A 21476-nucleotide genomic window follows, 5' to 3' on the forward strand; every position below is an offset into this window, starting at 1 on the left:
TGATTTGGAGGATGCACAAAAAAGATTTGTTAAGATAGCTCTAGCCGTAGCAAAAAAATGTATTATGTCAACCTGGAAATCGGAAGATAATTTGAAAATACAACAATGGTATATAGAAATGAATAAATGTATTCCATTAGAAAATATAACATATAGTTTAAGAAATAATATTGAAATATTTGAACAAATATGGGAGCCTTACATGAAACACAATAGCGAAAACCTACCGGGGACATTCACTACCTAAATTAACGAAAGGAGAAGGAAATGAAAAGAATTGACTCAGTGGAATTTCTTGTTTATTTTTATTGAATGACAACATTGTTTGACTGGTTTAATGTATCCTAGATTTTGTACTTTAAATGGACGGGAGGGGGGAGGTAGGGAAGGTGGGATGGGAGGAGGGAGGTGGGGGGAGAAAATGGCACTGTATATATTTGAAAAGGTAAAACTATGTATCATGGTTAATGTGGTTTATGGTGTGAAAAATAAAAAAAATTTAAAAAAAAGAGAAGGGAGGGAGGGGACAGCAGCATATTTTTTTATTGTAGTTCATTCTTAAGTTGACTGGAAACTATTATGTCAAAGAGCCCTTTGTTGTCATTCGTATTAATTCAAGAATCACATCCTGATGACCTCATTGCCTTGTGATTATGAGACTTCACCCTTTTACATTGAGATCACATGATTAAGGCAGATTATATTGATGCTGTTTGCGTGCAGGTCTTATCCAAGCGATCACAATCCAGCATCTTGAGCTCCATGACATGTCTGGAAATAAAGAGGAAAGTCTGCTATGTTTGTTGTGCAATACCCAAAAGTGCTGGAAAAACTCATACTTGAGGAGCCTGATGGGGTGGGAGGTGAGGGAAATCCTGACATTGTTGTGTCCAGGAGCAGAGGGGGCCAGGGCAATAGAGGAGATGTCGATAAGGACTGAGTTGATAGCAGTAGAGGGGAAGCTATGTTTTTTTTGAAGAGGGAGGACATCTTGGATGTTCTGGAATGGAAGACCTCATTGTGGGACCAGAGTGACAGAGGTGGAGGAATTAAGAGAAAGGAATAGAATCCTCACAGGATGTGAAGAGGTGTAGTCAAGGTAACTGTGGGAGTTGGTGGGTTTGTAGAAAATGTCTGTTGAAAGTGTGTCTCCTGAGATGGGGACAGCGAGATCGAGAAAGGGGAGAGTGCTACTCTAAAACTTTTGGTATTGCACTTGACATGTGTGTTTTTATTTAACAGCACTTTCATTATCCTGCTCTTTCCTGAATATCTCTTGTTTACCTGTTGACTAAACCAAATCTAAACAACACTATCAACATCTCATGGAGAGTGGTGATATTAATTTGATGTTGGCTAGAATCTTTCCACATTCACACACCCATAGCCAATCCTAAATGTGAACTCCCCTGCAGAATAATTTATGTAAATAAGGAGTTGCTGGAGGAACTCGGTGAGTCAGGCAGCATCCATGGGTAGAGATGTACAATTCATGTTGGTGATAAATCTGTGTCATACTGTCAGTCTTCTGCTGTGCTTAGTTTGCTCTACTGACATTGGACGTATTATCTCTACCACTAAAGACACTCCCCTTGGCTATAACTGTGTACGCACCCATTATCATTCATTATTGTATTTCTGAGTTTCTACTAATAAAAGCCATGATTCCTGGCTAACTACACAGCCTTTGATTTCTTAATTAACTGGCACTTCAATGTTCTTGGTCAGTCCTGTGATTTAACCCCTGGAGTGCATCAAACTCTCACTTCCCAGTCAAATTCCAAGCTCCACTTTCATATTTACCTAGATTAGTATTCATTTCCAGATATTTTTATTAGGTGTCATTATTTTTCATTGTTGATCTGATCTTTATGACTTTCTGCATTTAAATTATTTTAACATTATCAAAACTATCCTTTTTATAATTAACATTCCTTGCTTTTATCAGTGTACTGTTGCTACAAGAGATGTAGCTTAGAGAATCAAACTCTTCCTTGTAGTAGGCAGTGTTGTGATGTGAGAACTATCAAAAATGAGGATTCCCAACTATTGCTCTTTTTTTAACCTGAGAGGCCTTGAGATTCCCATCACTGGTGATTCACCTTCTTCAGTTATTGACCTAATATGTGCCCTGCATTGCAGAAGCAGACTGAGACCAATGTTCGCACCAAGATCTTGCAGTTAATCCAAGCCTGGGCACAGGCCTTTCGCAACGAGCCCAAGTATAAAGTTGTGCAAGACACCTACCAGATCATGAAGGTTGAAGGTAAGGGTTTCTTGTGATGGTTAGCAATTCCAGTAGGTTTAACTGATTCAAAGGAACAGCACATTTATCTCTCTCTCTCTCTCCCGGACCGCCTCTCCCCTCTGCCCCCAACACCTCTCCCCTGCCCTCCCCCCTTCCTGCTACCCCCACCGCCTCTCCCCAACCACTTCCACCACCTCTCCCTCTCCCCCCACCTCTCCACCTCCCCTCACCTCTCCTGTCCCCAAAAGTTGTGGTTGTTCCTTGTAAGTGAGTGGTGTCCAGCCATTTGACTGTGGGGCATCATAGTTTGAGTGCAATCCATCCTTTGCCAGACATCTCTATTCTGCATCTCTAATGGGCCCTTTGGCTTTGCTGATGGCTTTTAATTCAGATTGTCTGCACTTTAATCATTTCCATTTTTATCTTACCAACTACTATCCATCTTTTAAGCACCTCAATTAACACTGAGGTTCTACATCTGTTACATCATCTCTCAGACAGTAGCTTCCTCCCACGGTGAAGATGTAGTTAACTCAACAGTAAGCACATAGCATTGTTATGGAGTTTGATCCCACACTGGAGAGTTTAGAATCTGAGCAATTAGTATAGCCCTGTGTTTATTAGTACTATACATTCAGAAGATGAATTTTTTTTCCAATGCCATGTTGGCACCAGGGATTTACTGGATACATCTGCTTTCCTTGGGCAAAAGAATCAACTTTATTTAATTACTCATATTTAATTAATGTCTGTTGCATAATTAATATCCCATTTGTATCACCAGCTGTACAGCAACTGTCTGTGCTTTGCCTCCAGATCCACAACTGAGTGATATTTCTGTTTCTTGTTAGTGGCATCTTGTGTTTCCGTGCATCTGAAGTATTTCTATTATAAATGTTGGTGTTCGTCGTGTAAATCTGCTGATGGGGTCTCTATTCTGTGGGTGCCTGTGTTACCTTCCACTTGCACCATGCTTTTTACTCTCCCAAGCTAAGCTGTAATCTCCATAGGGAAGTATTAGATTGGCCTCGTTTGTGTGGCTTTATTGTCATTTTTTACTGGAGGAACATCTTCCTGATTATCTGTCTCCAGGTGTGATTGGCCACAGGTGATGTTGAGAGTTTAAATAAAATTTGTGTTTGTAATTGTGAGGCTTGTTTACCTTCAAGAAGGAATCCAATGTCAGCAGGTGGAGTTGATAGGAAGCCTGGTTGACTGATCTCAGTTGCATGAAGTCGAGTCCTGCAACTGAATAGTTTGCAGGGTCCAAGAAAATTCAGGAGACTAGGAATCTTTTGACTGTGTTAACAGGTAAAGCAGAATGATTAGTTAAAGACCATTTGAGAACCCATCATGCTTTGTTTTCTGACCAAAGCCCATTAGTCCTTGGCCTCCACTTGCTGAACTAGATCCATCTGCGTCACCTGTCACGTGGATGGAAATAACACCCTCATTCTCTAGACCACAATATCACGATCTCTCAAAGGAATGGGCCCTGCAGAAGAATGACTGGTACCGGATGTCAACTTGCAGTTTTAATCAGGAATGATTGTTATTACCAAATATGAGCTTCATGAGAATTGACAAAAGATTGTTATTTGAAGTCCTGATCATTTTCAGAAGGAAGTTCAGAATTCCTGTATGTATTGTGTATTGTTAATGATTTAACTGTTAATGGTTTAATTCTCATTTCAGGCAACACCTTCCCAGAGTTTAAAGAGAGTGATGCAATGTTTGTTTCTGAGAGGGTAAGGGATATCAAGCATCCATTTATTTGATGTTGATATAAATGTTGTAAATTATAAAATGAAGGCAAGGTGGATAGTCTTGTTTTAAGTTGGGTGTATCTAATTTGATGTTTTATTGACTTCCAGGTTTTAAAAATGAAATTTGTGAATTCTACAACTCTTCATTGTCAGTCTGTATTCTGCTCACTGTGAAAAATATATTAGAATTTAAGCTATGTGACTTGCAGAGGATTTATTTTCTATTGAACATTGTACTGATGTTTCCTGCATGTCATTCCTGCAGAGAGGGGTTGTATGGAAGAAAATAATGATGATTTTACATAATTTTGACCGTGGGACATTTCCAGCAGCATTATTTAACAGTACCAGAGATCTGGGTTTAGTCCTGTTCTCTGCTGCTGTCTGTGTGGAGTTTGCACATTCTCCCTGTGATGTATGCATTTCATCTCCATCACCCTGGTCACAGCCTCTTCTCACTTCTCCGTTTAAGCAGGTATAGAAGCCTGAAGACCAGCCCCTCTAGGTTCAAGAACAGTTTCTTTCCAACAGCTAACTAGTTCTGCTTTGACACCACAAAAAAGTTTCTCTACTATTGCAAAATCATTTTTTTTTTTGTTGCACAAGAGATATTTATTATTTATCTTCAATATTAATTGTCTCATGTATATACTATTGGAGTAGTTTTTTTTGTGAGGTTCCTGTTCACCTTCAGCAAATAAGAATTTCAGTGTATATGTACATTGTAAAATGATTATGACATAAATGTGTTATTGTTCCTCCCATGGATTATGTGCTGGTTGGTGGGCTAATAGGCTGCTGTACATTACCACCCACTGACGGGGGATTGAATCTGGGGATGTGTTGAAAGAATGTAGGGAGAGTTTTACATAAAATGGGATTAATGTCAGATTTATGTAAAATAGGGGGCTGGTGATTGGTGTAGAGCAGGAAGGGCCTCTTTCATGTGCTCTCCCTCTCCAAGACTCAATTTACTTTTGCCAGTGGTTGCTGCTTTGCAGAGGAAAGTTGGAAGCGAGTTGGCATTTGGCAAAAGAGCCCTGGCCGAAGGTTGACTTTGTTTTACTTTTGCGCCTATGCAGGCTCCGGAATGGGTGGATGCTGAGGAATGCCATCGGTGCAGAGTGCAGTTTGGAGTGGTCACGAGGAAGGTAAGTGACTCCTCAACCTCTTTCATGAGTTTGTCCTGCCTCACTACCCATTCATTTTCAGTGGGTGGTCAGGCAATGCAGCTGGTAGTCAAAACAATGCCTGAATGTAGGAAAACATGGTATGCAAGCAAAGAGTTTGGCTTTCATGGCATCTGTTGTTACTCCTTGATTTCCTAAAGTACATAACTGCCAGTCAACTCATTAGCTGCAGTTACTAGTTCTTGAGTAATAAAAAGTTCTCACACAAAGCAACAGGTAAATGACTGGGTGGTCAAGTTTGTCTTTAGAATAAGCATTTGTAAAACTGCAACAGTGGATTCTGTAATTCAATACTGCTGTTGTAAATTCTACTCCCCAGCATCACTGCAGAGCATGCGGGCAGATCTTCTGTGGAAAATGTTCTTCCAAGTACTCCACCATCCCCAAATTTGGGATCGAGAAAGAAGTCCGTGTCTGTGAGCCTTGCTTTGAGCAGCTGAACAAGTTAGTAACTTTGATCTTGATGTGTGAGGCTTCACAGCTGGTTGATTGGCAGAGGCAGCCGGTCAGATTTCGGTAGCAGCGTTGCCATGAACTTCTGGGGCCGCTGCTTTCTCAGTCTCACGGAACTGCCCACTGCCTGGGAGGTGTTAAGCAAAGGTAAGATGTTCCTTCCTGGGCAACTGACCAGAGGTGACTGCCAAAATTTAATGTGGATTGAAATTTGTTGCACATCTGTACAATGTTATGACGAGGAGTGTGCACATACTTTGTTAGTTATTTCTGGTTAACATAAAGCTACAAATCGAGGAACAGCTCCACCCGATGTGGTTTTGTTTTGCTGCTTCTCCTGAGCTGTCCTGCACTGTACAATGTGTGTAGATTGTACTGTCAAAGTACAAGGGGCGCATGGTTGGCGTAGCAATTAGTGCAACACCTTTACAGTGGTAGCAATTGGGACCAGGGTTCAAATCCCATGCGGTCTATAAGGAGTTGGTACGTTCTCCCCGTGTCTGAGTGGGTTTTCCCCAGGGGCTCCAGTTTCCTCCTATCGTTTGAAAGATACCACCGGGGTGCAGGTTAATTGGGTGACACGGGCTCGTGGGTGAAATGGCCTGTTACCATGCTGCATGTCTAAATTTTAATGTGCACTGTTGTTGGGAACTTCACCTCCCAGACAATAGAAAGATATGATCTGATTTTTTTTTTCCTCTATGCGATTGGGGCTCTTCAGCCACTTCTTTGCTCCATGCTATGTGTAGAAAGCAGAATGGGTGACTCCAGGAGATTTTGTCCAGTTTCTTAGGCTGCGCATTGTTCTCCGTGGCAAAATGCCAGTTTACTAATGGTCCATTGCTGGGCCCCATGGATAAAAGGGATGAGAGTTCAGATACAGGCCTGACAAAGAAACAGTGTCTAAAGCCTCGACACTGAAATACCAAAACAGGGCAGTACGAATGAATTAACAGTCAATGGAGGAAAATGTAGTCAAAAACTGGTGGACAAAAGATGTGTGAACGGTAGGTGTGAGGCAAACATGTTTCTTTTTCATAAGGTTTCAGAATCGGCTTTTAATTTAAAAAATTTTTTAAATTTAGACATACAGGCTATTTCGGCCCACCAGTCCATACCACCCAATTTACACCCCATTAACCTACACCCCCAGTACATTTTGAACGATGGGAGGAAACTGGAGACCCTGGGAAAACCCACAGACACAGGGAGAATGTACAAACTCCTTACAGACAGTGCAGGATTCGAATCCTTTCTTTATTTAGCTTAGCATGGAGAATATTTGAAAACTGGAGTAGATAATAGTTGTGGACAACTATTCTTTCTCTAATCATCCACTTGGAGCAGCGCAGGAACAGGTTCTGTAGCCTAAGTGTCTGTACAAAAAATGATTCCCAAATTAAAGTAAAACTTTGCTGCTTGCACATGATGCCATATCCTATTCTCTGCAATTCATGCTTTACTGAGAAGCCTCTTAAACCATGCTATTGTTTCTGCTTGCACCACTAACCCTTGTAGCCCATTCCAGATACCTACTCCTGTGTCCAAAATATCCCACACATTCCCCCCCCCATCCCCCCTGCCTTAAATACATTTTGTGTTCAGGTATCTAATGCTTCGCTGTTCCACAGGCCCATTTTAATCTTGCCACACTAACACCAGTCCTTTGCTCTCTTCTGCATGAGTTACGACACTTGGAGCAGACGCAGTCAGTCAGGTTTCTCGCTAAATCCAACAATTTTCTTTTAGTGGGGAAATACTTTGGTCACTCATGAGAACTTGGAACATTTCAGGGTGTTTTATTCAACGAGACCGTACAAATAACTGCCTCTGAGGAGTTCCATTCTCACAATGAGTAGACTGAAGAGGGTGGTTCAGATTGTTAAAGTTAAGAATACTGCAGTATGTATACCTCTCTGGTGACGTATAATTTTTTTTTCACAGAAAGGAAGACCTTGACACCAGTAACATGTACGCCAAACTTTATTCTTATTGAAATGGTAGATTACAGTTAATCCATTATTGCCACGTAACTTCACCTTTATTAATTACAGATAGATCTATTTATGTACCCATTTTGTGGAGATTTAAAGATGATGCCATTTAGCATTGTATATTGACAATCAGTGTTTACTTTTGTAGGTTAGAGTTTGTAAAAAATTAATGCAGTAGGACCTACCCAACTGGATTGGAACTATTAATTTTCTCTTGGTCAGTACAAGTTACACTTACGATTCTGGCAACTCACTGAATCTGACTGCCAGTGTCTGAAAAAATGTCCAGGGTTGGCCCAGCCCAGTTGTGTCCTCGATCCAGGTCAGGATGCCCCAGTTGTCCTGTTCTTGATCAGTATTTGGTGATTAATGCTAAAAAAAATTAACAGCATGTTTGCGGTTTATAATATTTGCAACAATTATCCGATCGGGTTTAGGAAGAAGTATTTAGGATCAGGTTTGGAATGGACGTGATCAGGTTTATATCTGAATGGTACTGATTGTCATTTCTGCCCTTCTGATAGCTGGAAGTTCAGCAGATAGTAAAATTGGAGTCTGTATATAAACATTGATTACATTGCTAAATCCGTATGATGAGCAAGTTGCATTTCCAAGGAGCTATCCTCGTTGAGTAGGTTCATTGGAGAGCTATTTTCTGCAGCTTTCTTTTCAATTTTCCAGCATTTGACTAGGTCTCCATTTAGGAACTGAATCCAAAACTTGATGGCCAACAACAGTGATTCTTTCCTCTGTGGGTTTGTCTCTAAAACCTTGCCCAGGGACTCGCTCCTCTCCGAACACACTGTAGTGTAAGGTGTTGATGTTCTTCATATTAGGTTACTGACTCTAATGTGCCAATAGATTCCTAGGTCGCACAAAGAGAGGAAATCCTGAGGTTGCATTGATGGCAAGTTTCAGTCTGCACATTCAATTTCTAGGTAAATTGCTTCAGAGCTTCTGATCTATTTGGAACTGCCCACTCCTATACAGTGACCTGATAGGGCACCATCTCCAAAATAGATGTGTAGCACCTGGGTTCTCCAACCATTAACTTTCACCAATTCTAAAAAAAAAACATGCAGGCAACAGTTGCAAAACCGTGTGATCCATTGGGTCAAAATATGCATGTAAATGTACCACATGTGGCAGGTTCTTAACCCAGCAGCACTCACTCCTCTGTTTCCTGCCATCATTATCTTGGTGAATAAAGGCTCTGGTTGAAAGATGAGAATTTGTGAATCCTGGCAAGCTTCAATGAGGTAGTCACTGGACTCCTAAGCTTTTGTACAAGATGCTGTTATTTAAATTGTTAAGGGATCATGGCCTTTGTGGCATTTCTAGGTTGAAAAATTGAGCTGTCGTTTATTACTTGATCTGATGCTATAGGGACTGACTCTCTTCTCTTCCCAGGAAATCAGAAGTCAAGCCCTCAGCTTCCACACCAGTTGACCTACCCCCAGAGTACCTGACCAGCCCTCTTTCCCAGCAGTCACAGGTAAGCAGCACTTCACTTGGATTCGATGAGGGTCTGTACTCTCCTGCACAGTGAATGCTTGCATGTTTTGAATTCCTGCAATAAGTATTTCACCCAAAGCTCACTCTGACCACTGATGAGATCTGTTGAGGATGGTACATTTATTTCAAATGCTTAAACTTTTCTTGTTCCCTGAATTTTGCATTTCTGTATTTGCCGACAGAGTAAGGTCCATGGTATATGTTACAGACTGTTAAGAAAAATTCCCAGGTTCGGAATCATTTAGGATGAATGATGATGAGATTCCTATTGAATTGATGGAGACACCCTTGCTAATTGCAACTTTGGAGGGAGAATGGAAGGGTATAGACAGAGTGAATGCAAGCAGGCTTTTTCCACTGAGGGTAGGTGAGAAAAACTAGATGACGTGAGTTTAGGGAAAATTCAGGGAAACTTCTTCACACAGAGATTGGTGGAAGTGTGGAATGAGCTGCCAGCTGAAGTGGTGAATGCGGGCTCAGATTTTTCAGATTTATTGTCAGAGTACATACAACATCGCATACAACATGGAGATTCTTTTTCCTGTGGGCGCAGCAGAATTACCACTAATTGGTAGTGCAAAAAATAAACTGTACACAGTGTAAACATGTAAACAAATAAAATAACTGTAAACAATAACAAAAGTAAATAAACTGTGCCATACAGAGAGAACAAAAAAAAAATCAATAAAGTGCATAAGTAAAAGTCTTTAAATGAGTCTCTGATTGAGTTTGTTGTTGAGGAGTCTGATGGTGGAGGGGTAGCAGCTGATCCTGAATCTGGTGGTTTCAGTTTTGACAGATACATGGGGGGTATGGAGGGATATGGTCTGGTTGCAGGTTGATGGAACTAGACAGAATAATAGTTCAGCACAGACTGAAAGGGCCAAAAGGCCTGTTTCTAAGACTATAAGGTACAGGAGCAGAAATAGGCCATTCAGCCCAATGAATTTTCCCCACCATTTAATCATGATCTGATCCATTTTCCCTTTCAGCCCCACTTCCTGGCCTTCTCCCCATAAGCTTTGATGCCCTGGCTAATCCTGTCAATCTCTGCCTGAAATACGCCCATGACCTGGCCTCCACAACCACCTGAGGCAACAAATTCTTCAGCATCTCTGTTCTAAGTGGACTCTGTTCAATCCTGAGATTGTGCCCTCTTATCCTAGACTCTCCCACCATCTACTCTGTCTACATCTACTTTGTCCATGACTTCCAATGTTCAAAATATTTCATTGAGATTCCCCTCCCCCATTCTCCTAAATTTCAAGGAGTACAGGCCATGATCCGTCAAACGTTTCTCATATGATAACCCTTTCATTCCCAGAATCATCCTTGTGAACCTCCTGAAAACTCATCAACACATCTTTTCTCAAATGAGGAGCCCAAAACTGCTCGCAATCCTCCAAGTGAGGTCTCACCAGTGCCTTATAAAACCATCACATTCCTGCTCTTATATTTTATTCCTCTTGAAATGTATGTGCTGTAGTATTCTATGGTTCTAAGGGAAGAATTATTGGAGCAAACAAAAAATCGATGTTTATTGTGGTGATTTAATTTTTTTTAAAAAAGGTATATATCAGGGAAACAGAATGACTGAAGAGAAGAATCTTTTCCTATTACCCTTCCAGCCATAGAGTAGTGTGAGGTACAGTTTAAACTGGCTGGGGGAGAGAGGCTTTACAACAATGGAATGCAGTTGCATTGACCATTTCTTTGCCTCCTGAGCTGATGACCAGGTCCCATTTGTGTTTTTCCTTGATTTAGTTGCCCCCCAAGCGTGATGAAGCTGCCTTGCAGGAGGAAGAGGAGCTTCAGCTTGCCATTGCCCTGTCACAGTCTGAGGCAGAGGAGAAGGAGAGAATGGTGAGTGATGTCCTCCGATAGGTTTCACTGCACAACAGCAAAGTGGGTGCTGTGGCTGCATTTGGGGTGTGTGTGTGTGTGTGTGTCTGCTGGCTGTGTAAGATCTCGCCTTGTTGGGTGGGAGTCAGTGCTTCTGCCTGATCTGACTTGTTGTGAGTTGTTAATGTGATTTATTCACACCAGTGTGAGAGGAATAATTATTGGCCTAATTACCTGTTGCATTGCATGCCTGAGTGCTTGTATGTCAGCAGTCTAGATCAGCATTAAGCTCTCTGAATGTATGCTGAGCGAAAATAGATCTGAGCTCCAGGAGACGCAAGAGCCCACAGATGCTGCAATCTGGTCCAAAAAAAAACAATCTGTGGAGGAATTTGATGAAGGGTTCTGACCCGAGATGGCAACAGTATTTTTCCTCTCACTTTTGCTGCTCAACCCACAGATTTTTATTTGTATCTAAGTGTCAACATGAAATAGCCCAACAGACCAATGCTGACCACTTGCATGCAAACTGGTAGGGTCAAGATGTTATGTCTTCTGTCTATTGGCAATGTTTGATTGTTAGGGAGCAGGTGCAGTAGAATCCCTGGTATCCAGAATTCAAGCAACTGGCAGCCCAAGCATCCAGGAGAGGGAGAGTCATTTGTGATGGCAGCACAGTTAGTGCAGAAGCTGACACTGTTACACTCCAGATGTAAATTTAAATTTAATTTTGGATTTAAATTTACAGTTTGCAAATTACAGGAATTGTCAAATTAAAGTGAACTTTACTTAATTAAATACTAAAATATTTAGTTTTTTTTTACAAATCACTTTACAACTGTCATGTTTTTTAAACTGTTTATTCTTAGTGCGGGTGTATTAGTTAGGCATTGCAAGAGTGTGTCTCAGGCAACTGGAAAACTCACTTATCTGGCATCTGCGATCCTCGTAGGTGCTGGATATGAGGGATTTTACTGCAACTGTTTCAGCCTTTCTGACCACATTTTTACATTCACCTTCATCCTCCACTGTTCTACCTTGTGGTCTGCCAGGTTTATAAAAAATGGCTGTAAGCTTTACCTCAGTGCCTACCTTGCCCAAAGTTAGTTAAAAGTGTGGCCACGATTGAGCTCACGTTCAGAGCATTCTTTGTTATTACTTTTGCTATTTAAAATCAGTGGAGGAATTTGATGAAGGGTTCTGACCTGAGATGGCAACAGTACTTTAGGCTGACCCACCAGATGATGATTGTCATGTTCTAGTGAGGGTCTCGTTGATTTCACAAAAAGTTAGAAAGTTTTTTTTAAGGGTTGGGTTTGTGTGTTGGAAGTTGATCACTGGGAGTGGAGGTACAAAGCTCCAAGGCTGTTAACCCATGCTTGCTTTTACTGGCAACTCACTGACTGCTCTCTCTCTCTTTCTCCTGGTAGAGACAGAAAAACACTTATTCCATGTACCCAAAGACTGAGCCAACACCAGTCACGTCGTCAGCACCGCCAGTCAGCAGCTTGTATTCATCCCCAGTGGTAAGAGTTCTAAGTATGATCAATTTGAGGGGGAATATTGTCATTCCTGTATCTTTGGCTTGGCTTCGCGGACGAAGATTTATGGAGGGGGTAAAAAGTCCACGTCAGCTGCAGGCTCGTTTGTGGCTGACAAGTCCGATGCGGGACAGGCAGACACGATTGCAGCGGTTGCAGGGGAAAATTGGTTGGTTGGGGTTGGGTGTTGGGTTTTTCCTCCTTTGCCTTTTGTCAGTGAGGTGGGCTCTGCGGTCTTCTTCAAAGGAGGTTGCTGCCCGCCAAACTGTGAGGCGCCAAGATGGACGGTTTGAGGCGTTATCAGCCCACTGGCGGTGGTCAATGTGGCAGGCACCAAGAGATTTCTTTAGGCAGTCCTTGTACCTTTTCTTTGGTGCACCTCTGTCACGGTGGCCAGTGGAGAGCTCGCCATATAACACGATCTTGGGAAGGCGATGGTCCTCCATTCTGGAGACGTGACCCATCCAGCGCAGCTGGATCTTCAGCAGCGTGGACTCGATGCTGTCGACCTCTGCCATCTCGAGTACTTCGACGTTAGGGATGTAAGCGCTCCAATGGATGTTGAGGATGGAGCGGAGACAACGCTGGTGGAAGCGTTCTAGGAGCCGTAGGTGGTGCCGGTAGAGGACCCATGATTCGGAGCCGAACAGGAGTGTGGGTATGACAACGGCTCTGTATACGCTTATCTTTGTGAGGTTTTTCAGTTGGTTGTTTTTCCAGACTCTTTTGTGTAGTCTGCCAAAGGCGCTATTTGCCTTGGCGAGTCTGTTGTCTATCTCATTGTCGATCCTTGCATCTGATGAAATGGTGCAGCCGAGATAGGTAAACTGGTTGACCGTTTTGAGTTTTGTGTGCCCGATGGAGATGTGGGGGGGCTGGTAGTCATGGTGGGGAGCTGGCTGATGGAGGACCTCAGTTTTCTTCAGGCTGACTTCCTGTATGTAGTACAGTAAAATCCCCATTATCTGGCATTCAGTCAACTGGAAAGTCAAAAAAAATTCAAATAAATAAATTATTTTAAATATAAATAAGAATAATTTAAGTTTTAAATAAAAGTTTAAAATCGTAAAAGTAAATGTTCTCTGAAGCAAAATACAATCCCTTGGGAGCAAGCGTTCAGCCAGCGGAGCGCCCTGGTCGTAAATAAAGTTTCAATAAAGTTGTGTTTGAATAAAATGGTGGCGCCTGGATGAAAAGCCGGCTGATGCCGCTCACCACTGGGGCGAACCTCCCAAAGTCTCTCCCTATCCTTGCTTAGTAAGAGTCTTTACTTTTTACTCGTATTAAGTATATTAATAAGGCTTTATCTGTAAACTTGGGGGGAGGGGTTTAATTATCACGACGGCACTGATAGCGTAGCAGTTAGCACAACACTGTTACTGCGCCAGCAACTGGAGTTCAAATTTAAATTTTGTAAGTTACAGGAATTACTAGATTAAAGCAAACTTTTACATAATTAAAGACGACAATATTTTTTTTTCCTAATTACTTTACATTTTGCACTGTCTTCAAAAGGTGTATTCTTAATGCAGGTGTATTAGGCATTATAAGAGTGAGTCTCAGTCAGTCAGAAAATTTGCATTTCCGTCATCCATAATCCCTATAGATGCCAGATAATGGGGATTTTACTGTATATGCGAGTACAGTGGTGAGGTTATGTGACTAATAGTCAGAGGCCTGGGAGCATTGATAGAAATCCCACATTAGCTAGGAAATTTAAAGTCAGCAAATATATCTGGAATAAAAGTCTAGCATTGACTCCAAGTTGTTCTGAAACCTATTCTTGAAGTTGGAAATTTCCCATCCACGCCCAGCCTAATTTAAGCACATCTCCTAGCCTTCTGTCGCATTGCCTCGTCATACAGTGCATTTCATGGAAATGTCCATCTTCCTTCAATACACTTGAAGTGTAACATGTGGCAGGTGATGTGTGCATAGCAGCATCTAACAAAATGACCACCATTGATTTCTTGGGGGGGTGGGGGTTCTTCTCACAATGCAGCCATGGGGAGAGGAGCAGCCGTCTCTCATCCCTGGACCAGAAGCATCAAGGTAATAGTAACACACTCAACAGTAGGGGATGTTGGCTGACCGCACAGAGACCCAGTGCCTCAACTGTTCGTGTGGCATGCTTTCCCAACCAGCCACCCTGGCAGCTCTTCTTGATGTTCGGGTGCCAGTCTACATTTTGCTCATACCTTGATGAAGGACTCAAGCCCAAAACATTGGTTATGTATCTTCATAGAATATTACAACGCAGAAAACAGGCCCTTCTAGTCTGTGCCGAACTATTCTGCTTAATTCCACTGTCCTGAACCCAGTCCATAGGTATCCATGAACCTATCCAAATTTTCCTTAACTGTGCAAATTGAGCTCCAATCACCACTTCAGCTGGCAGCTTGTTTCACATTCCAGCCACTCTCTGTGTGAAGTTCCCCAAAAATTTTTCCCTATTTCTGTTAACCCATGTCCTCTGATTTGTATCGCACTTAACCTCAATGGAAAAAAGCCTACTTGCATTTACTCTATGCCCCTCATAATTTTGTACACCTCTGTCAAATCTCCCCTCATTCTTCTACACTCCAGGGAATAAAGTCCTTTCTCTGTAACTCAGTTCCTCAGGTTCTGGAAACATCCTTGTAAATCTTCTCTTTTCCCTTTCAAACTTATAATTTTCCTGTAGATTCATAACCTGGGCACCTACTTACATTTTGCTCATGCCTTAATGAAGGGCTCAAGCCCGGAATGTTGGTTATGTATCTTTATCTTTGCTCTATCAGTGGGGTGATATCGCCTCCAACCGTGCATCTTGGCGCCTCACAGTTCGGCGGGCAGCAACCTCCTTTGAAGAAGACCGCAGAGCCCACCTCACTGACAAAAGACAAAGGAGGAAAAACCCAACACCCAACCCAACCCACCAATTTTCCCTTGCAACCGCTGCAACCGTGCCTGCCTGTCCCGCATCGGACTTGTCAGTCACCAACGAGCCTGCAGCAGACATGGACATACCCCTCCATAAATCTTCTCCCGCGAAGCCATAAGAAAAAAAGAAAGAATAAAGTACACTGACCTGCTGAGTTACTCCAGTATTGTGTTTTTACCTCGAGAAACATTGAGTTCACTTTATATTAAACCAGCAAGCTGATACCAGTGGGGTTACACAAGTAACCCAGTGAAGTAAACAAGAGGGAAAGTTGCAACTCATCGCAATGAGTGGCTAGTGTGAATTCTTTTACAAGTCTTGTGCTTTGTCCTTCCAGAATTCTTCTGCTCCAACAGCTGAGGAGATTGACCCTGAGGTAATGGGTTGTATGTGTTACTAAATGATTTGGAGTCATTTTCAAATGTGACAAAAACAGATGGCTCTAAATACTTGCTTTGCTCTCTTGTTGAAAGCTGGCTCGATACTTGAATCGCAACTACTGGGAAAAGAAGCAAGAGGAGGTCAGAAAGAGCCCCACTCCCTCAGCCCCAGTGTCCGTGGTGGAGACGGTTGCCCAGCCTGCTGATACTCACCCTGCTCCTGTCACTGTTGTGGAGGTAAGTGTGTTCTCATCTCCTTTCCTTTCATTTTCTTCTTGATTTAATTTCTCTCTGACATTGTGTTGAGTGGGTTTTATAAACAGTGGATGTTTGCAGTTCTGACAAAGCGTGACCATTGCCAATATTGTGTCAGGCATTCAGTAAGAAATGGCATGGCATAGGGTGTAGCACATAGCAGTCTGTGAATGGTGGAGCACATAGCAGTCTGAATGGTGAAGCACATAGCAGTCTGTGAATGGTGGAGCACATAGCAGTCTGAATGGTGAAGCACATAGCAGTCTGTGAATGGTGGAGCACATAGCAGTCTGAATGGTGAAGCACATAGCAGTCTGTGAATGGTGGAGCACATAGCAGTCTGTGAATGGTGGAGCACATAGCAGTCTGTGAATGGTGGAGCACATAGCAGTCTGAATGGTGGAGCACAAAGCAGTCTGAATGGTGGAGCACATAGCAGTCTGTGAATGGTGGAGCACATAGTCTGTGAATGGTGGAGCACATAGCAGTGAATGATGGAGCACATATCAGTCTGTGAATGGTGGAACACACAGCAGTCTGTTGTACAGGGGACCACGGGGTGGAACACACAGCAGTCTGTTGTACGGGGGACCACAGGGTGAAGCACACAGCGGTCTGTTGTACGAGACAACACGGGGTGGATCACACAGCGGTCTGTTGTACGAGACAACACAGGGTGGATCACACAGCGGTCTGTTGTAGGGGGTAGCATACGGTAGCAGGTAGAGGTTGCAGGAGCACGGTTACCATACCCATGGACACAGTGCAATGAGGGGACTCTTCTTTTGCTTCTCTTCCTATTGTACTGTTAGGGACGCCGGGCAATGCTAATTGCAAATTTTTGTCTGCTTTGTGGCAGACTAAAGGGAATTTTATGTAATATTGCACATTTTTTACTACATTACAATTAATTGTATCTTATCTAACCTCTATGGTTAGAGGATTTAAAAAAAAACGCTATTGGCTGGTTCCTCTAATGGAGCCCTAGGCATCATGGCCTGGCAGATCAGAGCTCCTATATCCATGTTAGCAGTAAATAACATCATGAGAAGCAGACTTGCACCTTAACAGGTGAAGTAACTGCATGCAATGTGGGTTTGAATGTTTTCTCTCCTCTTTACTGTTCAGCAGCAGTACCAGAATGGAGAGTCTGAGGAGAACCATGACCAGTTCCTGAAGGCACTGCAGAACTCAGTGGTGACATTTGTGAACAGGATGAAGAGCAATCACGTGCGCGGCCGCAGCATCACCAATGACACAGCGGTGCTGTCCCTGTTCCAATCCATCAACAGCATGCATCCTCAGCTGCTAGAGCTGCTGAACCAGCTGGACGAGAGGCGGCGTGAGTACCCGAGCATCCGTTCTGAGAGGAAGCAATGTCTACCAGAAGGGGATTTAATGCTGCCTCGACCTGTGAAGACACATCTTTTGAGCAATTTTTAAAAAAATGTCAGCAAAGGGCATGTGAGAAACCAGATTTTTTTTTGGGGGGGGGGGAAGGGATTTATGGGGCAAGGATGCACGTGTAATTAACACCTGGGTGACCTATGTCCCCGCTGAGCATCCTTCCTGCAGATCATTGTCCCATCTGGGTGCTGCTGAATGGGCTCAGGATGGGGGCAAGACACAGGACCAACCATGATGATAGCAGGCACCCAGAACTTGTAGCAGCCTGCATTGCACAATACTTTGCCTTGGATTGTTTGCATGGTGACTGGTGCAGCCAGTAATGACACAGGAGAGTGGGCAGAGGAAGACACTTTGAGGGACTACCACTGCCATCGAGCTGCCAGCTGGGTCACCTACTCAAGGGCTGGCTCTTGAAAGCAGTCATGTGGCTTTTAATTCTCCTTCATGAAGCCTGTCTAATATTTGTAAGCTTGATAGTTATCGATGCTGCCTAAATTCCTTCAACATAGTTGACAGAAATAGAGGTACAGTAAAACCCCTGGTATCCAGCATGTATGGGGCCAGATGCCCAATAAGTGAATTTTCCGGATGCATGTTGCGTATTGGCCACCAATTTAAACTTTTCATATTTTTTCTTTGCTGGTTGCTTGAATTCTGGATAATGGGGGTTGTACTGTATATGAGTTTTTTTTCTGGATTGAAATACAAAAAGAACACGGAACAGCCCCTTTGGCTCAACTTGTCCATGTCAACCTACTAGCTATTCTGGTTTGCTCCTATTTCCCTTTATTTAGTTCCTATCCTTCTAACCCCTTCCTATTCATATAATCTGTAAACATATCTTATGAATGTTGTAATTGCATCCACTTTGACACCTTCCTCCACCAGTTCATTCCCGATATGGACCACCCTCTGTGGAAAAGGTTGCTCCTCAGCTCCCTCATAAATGGTGTCAAAGCAGCTTCCAGATCCAACAAGAATTTGGATGCTGGTTTCACAGAGAATGTGTAGAGCCGTGGTTGAAGAAGGAGGAGTGTGGTGGAATTAACATGTTGGGGAAATCGTTTGAAGAGCAGATGCAGGCGCGATGAGCCAAACATCCGCCTCCTTGTATCAACCCTCAACTTGCCACTTTTGGAAGCGAGACCCGAGTGAAATCGCTGGTCTCACCCGCAAGGGCTAATTGTGTTTTAAACTTATCACCTGGACAGCGGGCATGGTAGCAACTGCTGAACCAGCCAGCCTGTTTTTAATTCATGTTTTACTTTTGTGCTTCAGTGTACTATGAGGGTCTCCAGGACAAACTGGCCCAGGTCAGGGATGCGCGAGGGGCCCTGAATGCTCTGCGCGAGGAGCACAGCGAGAAGCTGCGGCGAGCGGCAGAGGAAGCAGAGCGCCAGCGACAGATCCAGTTGGCTCAGAAACTTGAGATCATGAGGCAAAAGAAGCAGGTGAGTTCCTCCCACTGAAGAGTCTGGGAAAGGCATGCTTCAAGGCATTGATGAATAGCTAACATCCTCCCCCTTGTCTCAACACCCACCCAAGCTTATAAATCCAAATCCAACATAGTCAGTGTTACAAAAGAATAAACCTGATTCCCAGAACACTTAGCTCAAATTATCTGACTAATCACCAGTGTAATGGAAGGAAACCAGCATGCCGTTTGATTTAATAAAGTCCAGCGATCACAGAACGTTAAATGTCTGAGAATGAAAGGCTTGTCATTATGAGGAATGGCTCTTGACCTGTAGGTGAATGAGTGGGGAACTCATTGAAACATTTTGAATGTGGAAAGGTTGTTTCCCCATAATGAAAGAGTCTAAGACAAGTGGGCACATCTTCAGGATTGAAGGGTGTCTACGTAGAACAGAGATGTGGAAGAATTTAATCAGCGAGAGGGTGGTGAATCTGTGGAATTTGCTGCCACAGGTGGTGGTGGAGGCCAAGTCATTGAGTGTACTTTAAGCAGAGATTGATGGGTTCTTGATTAGCCTGGGTTATGGGGAGAAGGCCGGACAGTAGAGCTGAATGGGAAATGAATCAGCTCATGATTAAATGGCGGGGCAGACTTTATGGGCTGAATAGCCTATTTTTGCTCCCATGTCTTATGGTTTTGTCTATAATTGTAATGATAGTAAAAGACTGACGAAATATTACTCATTATAACATGACTGCCATCTATACCGAGAGAACTTCTCACATTCGCAGACAGAGCAAGTGGACCCTTGGTTTAATCATTCAGGCAACAGATCCAGTGTGTGTATGATATGTATTATTTCCTTGGTGTGTTGCAGGTTTAAGAAGAGAAAATCTGGAAACATTCAGCAGGGAATAAAGAAATTAGATCTACATGTACTGAAGTTTAAAAAAACGAGTGTGATCTTAATGAAGCTATGAACAGAGGTGGAAAAATAGTTCAGCACAGACTAGAAGGGCTGAAGGGCCTGTTTTTCTGCTGTAATGTTCTATGGAATGAGGCTGGTTTCATTCATTTGGCTTTAGAGGAGTCCACCAAGGACACAGTTAGGGCACCTTTGCTAATTGGTGTGTGCCAGTTAACAGAGGAACTATTGACTGATCTGGGAAACTCGCTGTACTGTTTTTCCCTATGGTTGTTTGATCCCTTGGTCACTGAGCCTTGGAACTACCAACTTGTGATCATTTTTCTTTTCATTCTTGCTTCTTGATAGAAATGATAACTGATTCATTCCATATTTATCACACGAGGTAATGTGCAACATGGGAGAGACCTGAAGTCATCGATCTCCCATTTAACCTGAGGCTACCTTTCTGCTTGGTCCCACTCCTCGCTGGTGGGCTAGTGCTATCACACAGGTTTTGAACATTGTGCCTTGTTCCTCAGGAATACCTGGAGATGCAGCGGCAGCTGGCCATCCAGAGGCTGCAGGAACAGGAGAAGGAGCGGCAGATGCGCCTGGAGCAGCAGAAGCAGACCATTCAGATGCGAGCTCAGATGCCGGCCTTCCCACTACCATATGCACAGGTTAGAATTGAGCACCAGCGGATGGGTGCCTGGCCAGCAGAGTGAGCAGATGTCCGTGAACTTCGCTCATCCAAGGACTGGGTGCTGCCATTATAGACTCAACAACTTGATCCACAGCTCTATTGTGGTGAATCTGGGCTCTGAAGCCAGTTTCTGGGTTTGTGTGATGCCTCAGGAGCTATTTACAATGTGCTTCATTGCTCGCAATTACGCAGAAGGCATTGAGCAGTCGAAGAAATGGCTGCCTCTGTCTGGGGTAGGGTGATTTTCGATGGTTGGCTTCTCATGCAGAGTGCGGAGCTTTTGTAGCTGTCCTTTCATTGGGGAAATTACAAAATAGTATTAAAGTGGAGCAAAATTGATCAGCTGGAGAACGTCAGTGCGCCAGACACGATCTGTGCAGGCAAAGGGATGGTGGATGTTTCAGGTCCTGTCAGGACTGAGTAGAGAATGAGGTAACCAGTATAAAGAAGTGAGATGTAGGGAAGGAGCTGGCAAAGCAAGGTAGATCATGACGTGGAGGGGTTCATGGGCAAGCAGACCTGGGTTCAGGGGAGTGTCAAAGGTGATGGAATCTGAGAAGGAAGGTGATGAGTGGAACCAGATAAGGGAGTGATGATGGCAGATGGAACCAGTTGGGAGTGGTTGATGGGGTGTGACATGGGGGTTGGAGATGGAGCCGGAGAGAAGGGTGTGAGTGAAAGGAGGTGGCTGGATCAAACAGAGGGGGTGAGGGTGACCTGAATTCAATGTTTATGCTGTGGGGTTGTAGCCAACGCAGTCAGATTGAGGTGCAGTACCCCTCAAATGTGCTGGCCACATTCTGGAGAGTCGTCATGGGAATAGGGAGGGGATTAAAGTGCTTTTAGTTTTGGCAGAAATGTAATTTTCCATTATGTTTTTATATATTCTTGGAGTAATTACAGTAATCTATTACAGGAGTTAGCAATGGGAT

General features: G+C 43.3%; 1 protein-coding gene across 4 annotated transcripts in view; it reads left to right on the forward strand.

The window, feature by feature from the left end:
* hgs (hepatocyte growth factor-regulated tyrosine kinase substrate) overlaps positions 1 to 21476 on the forward strand; it is a 54022-nt gene that overhangs the window by 19916 nt on the left and 12630 nt on the right. For 3 of the 4 annotated variants that reach the window (XM_069929680.1, XM_069929682.1, XM_069929683.1), the window contains 13 exons: positions 2143 to 2266; positions 3944 to 3996; positions 5097 to 5165; positions 5524 to 5648; positions 7602 to 7628; positions 9062 to 9146; positions 10931 to 11029; positions 12439 to 12534; positions 15810 to 15848; positions 15946 to 16089; positions 17236 to 17449; positions 18796 to 18968; positions 20381 to 20521. In XM_069929680.1, coding sequence (XP_069785781.1) covers positions 2143 to 2266; positions 3944 to 3996; positions 5097 to 5165; positions 5524 to 5648; positions 7602 to 7628; positions 9062 to 9146; positions 10931 to 11029; positions 12439 to 12534; positions 15810 to 15848; positions 15946 to 16089; positions 17236 to 17449; positions 18796 to 18968; positions 20381 to 20521 — 1389 coding nt within the window. The remainder of the gene's footprint in view (positions 1 to 2142; positions 2267 to 3943; positions 3997 to 5096; positions 5166 to 5523; positions 5649 to 7601; positions 7629 to 9061; positions 9147 to 10930; positions 11030 to 12438; positions 12535 to 15809; positions 15849 to 15945; positions 16090 to 17235; positions 17450 to 18795; positions 18969 to 20380; positions 20522 to 21476) is intronic. The other variant, XM_069929681.1, reaches the window with a different exon arrangement.

Source organism: Narcine bancroftii, chromosome 3, assembly GCF_036971445.1.
Source record: "Narcine bancroftii isolate sNarBan1 chromosome 3, sNarBan1.hap1, whole genome shotgun sequence".
NCBI lineage: Eukaryota > Metazoa > Chordata > Chondrichthyes > Torpediniformes > Narcinidae > Narcine > Narcine bancroftii.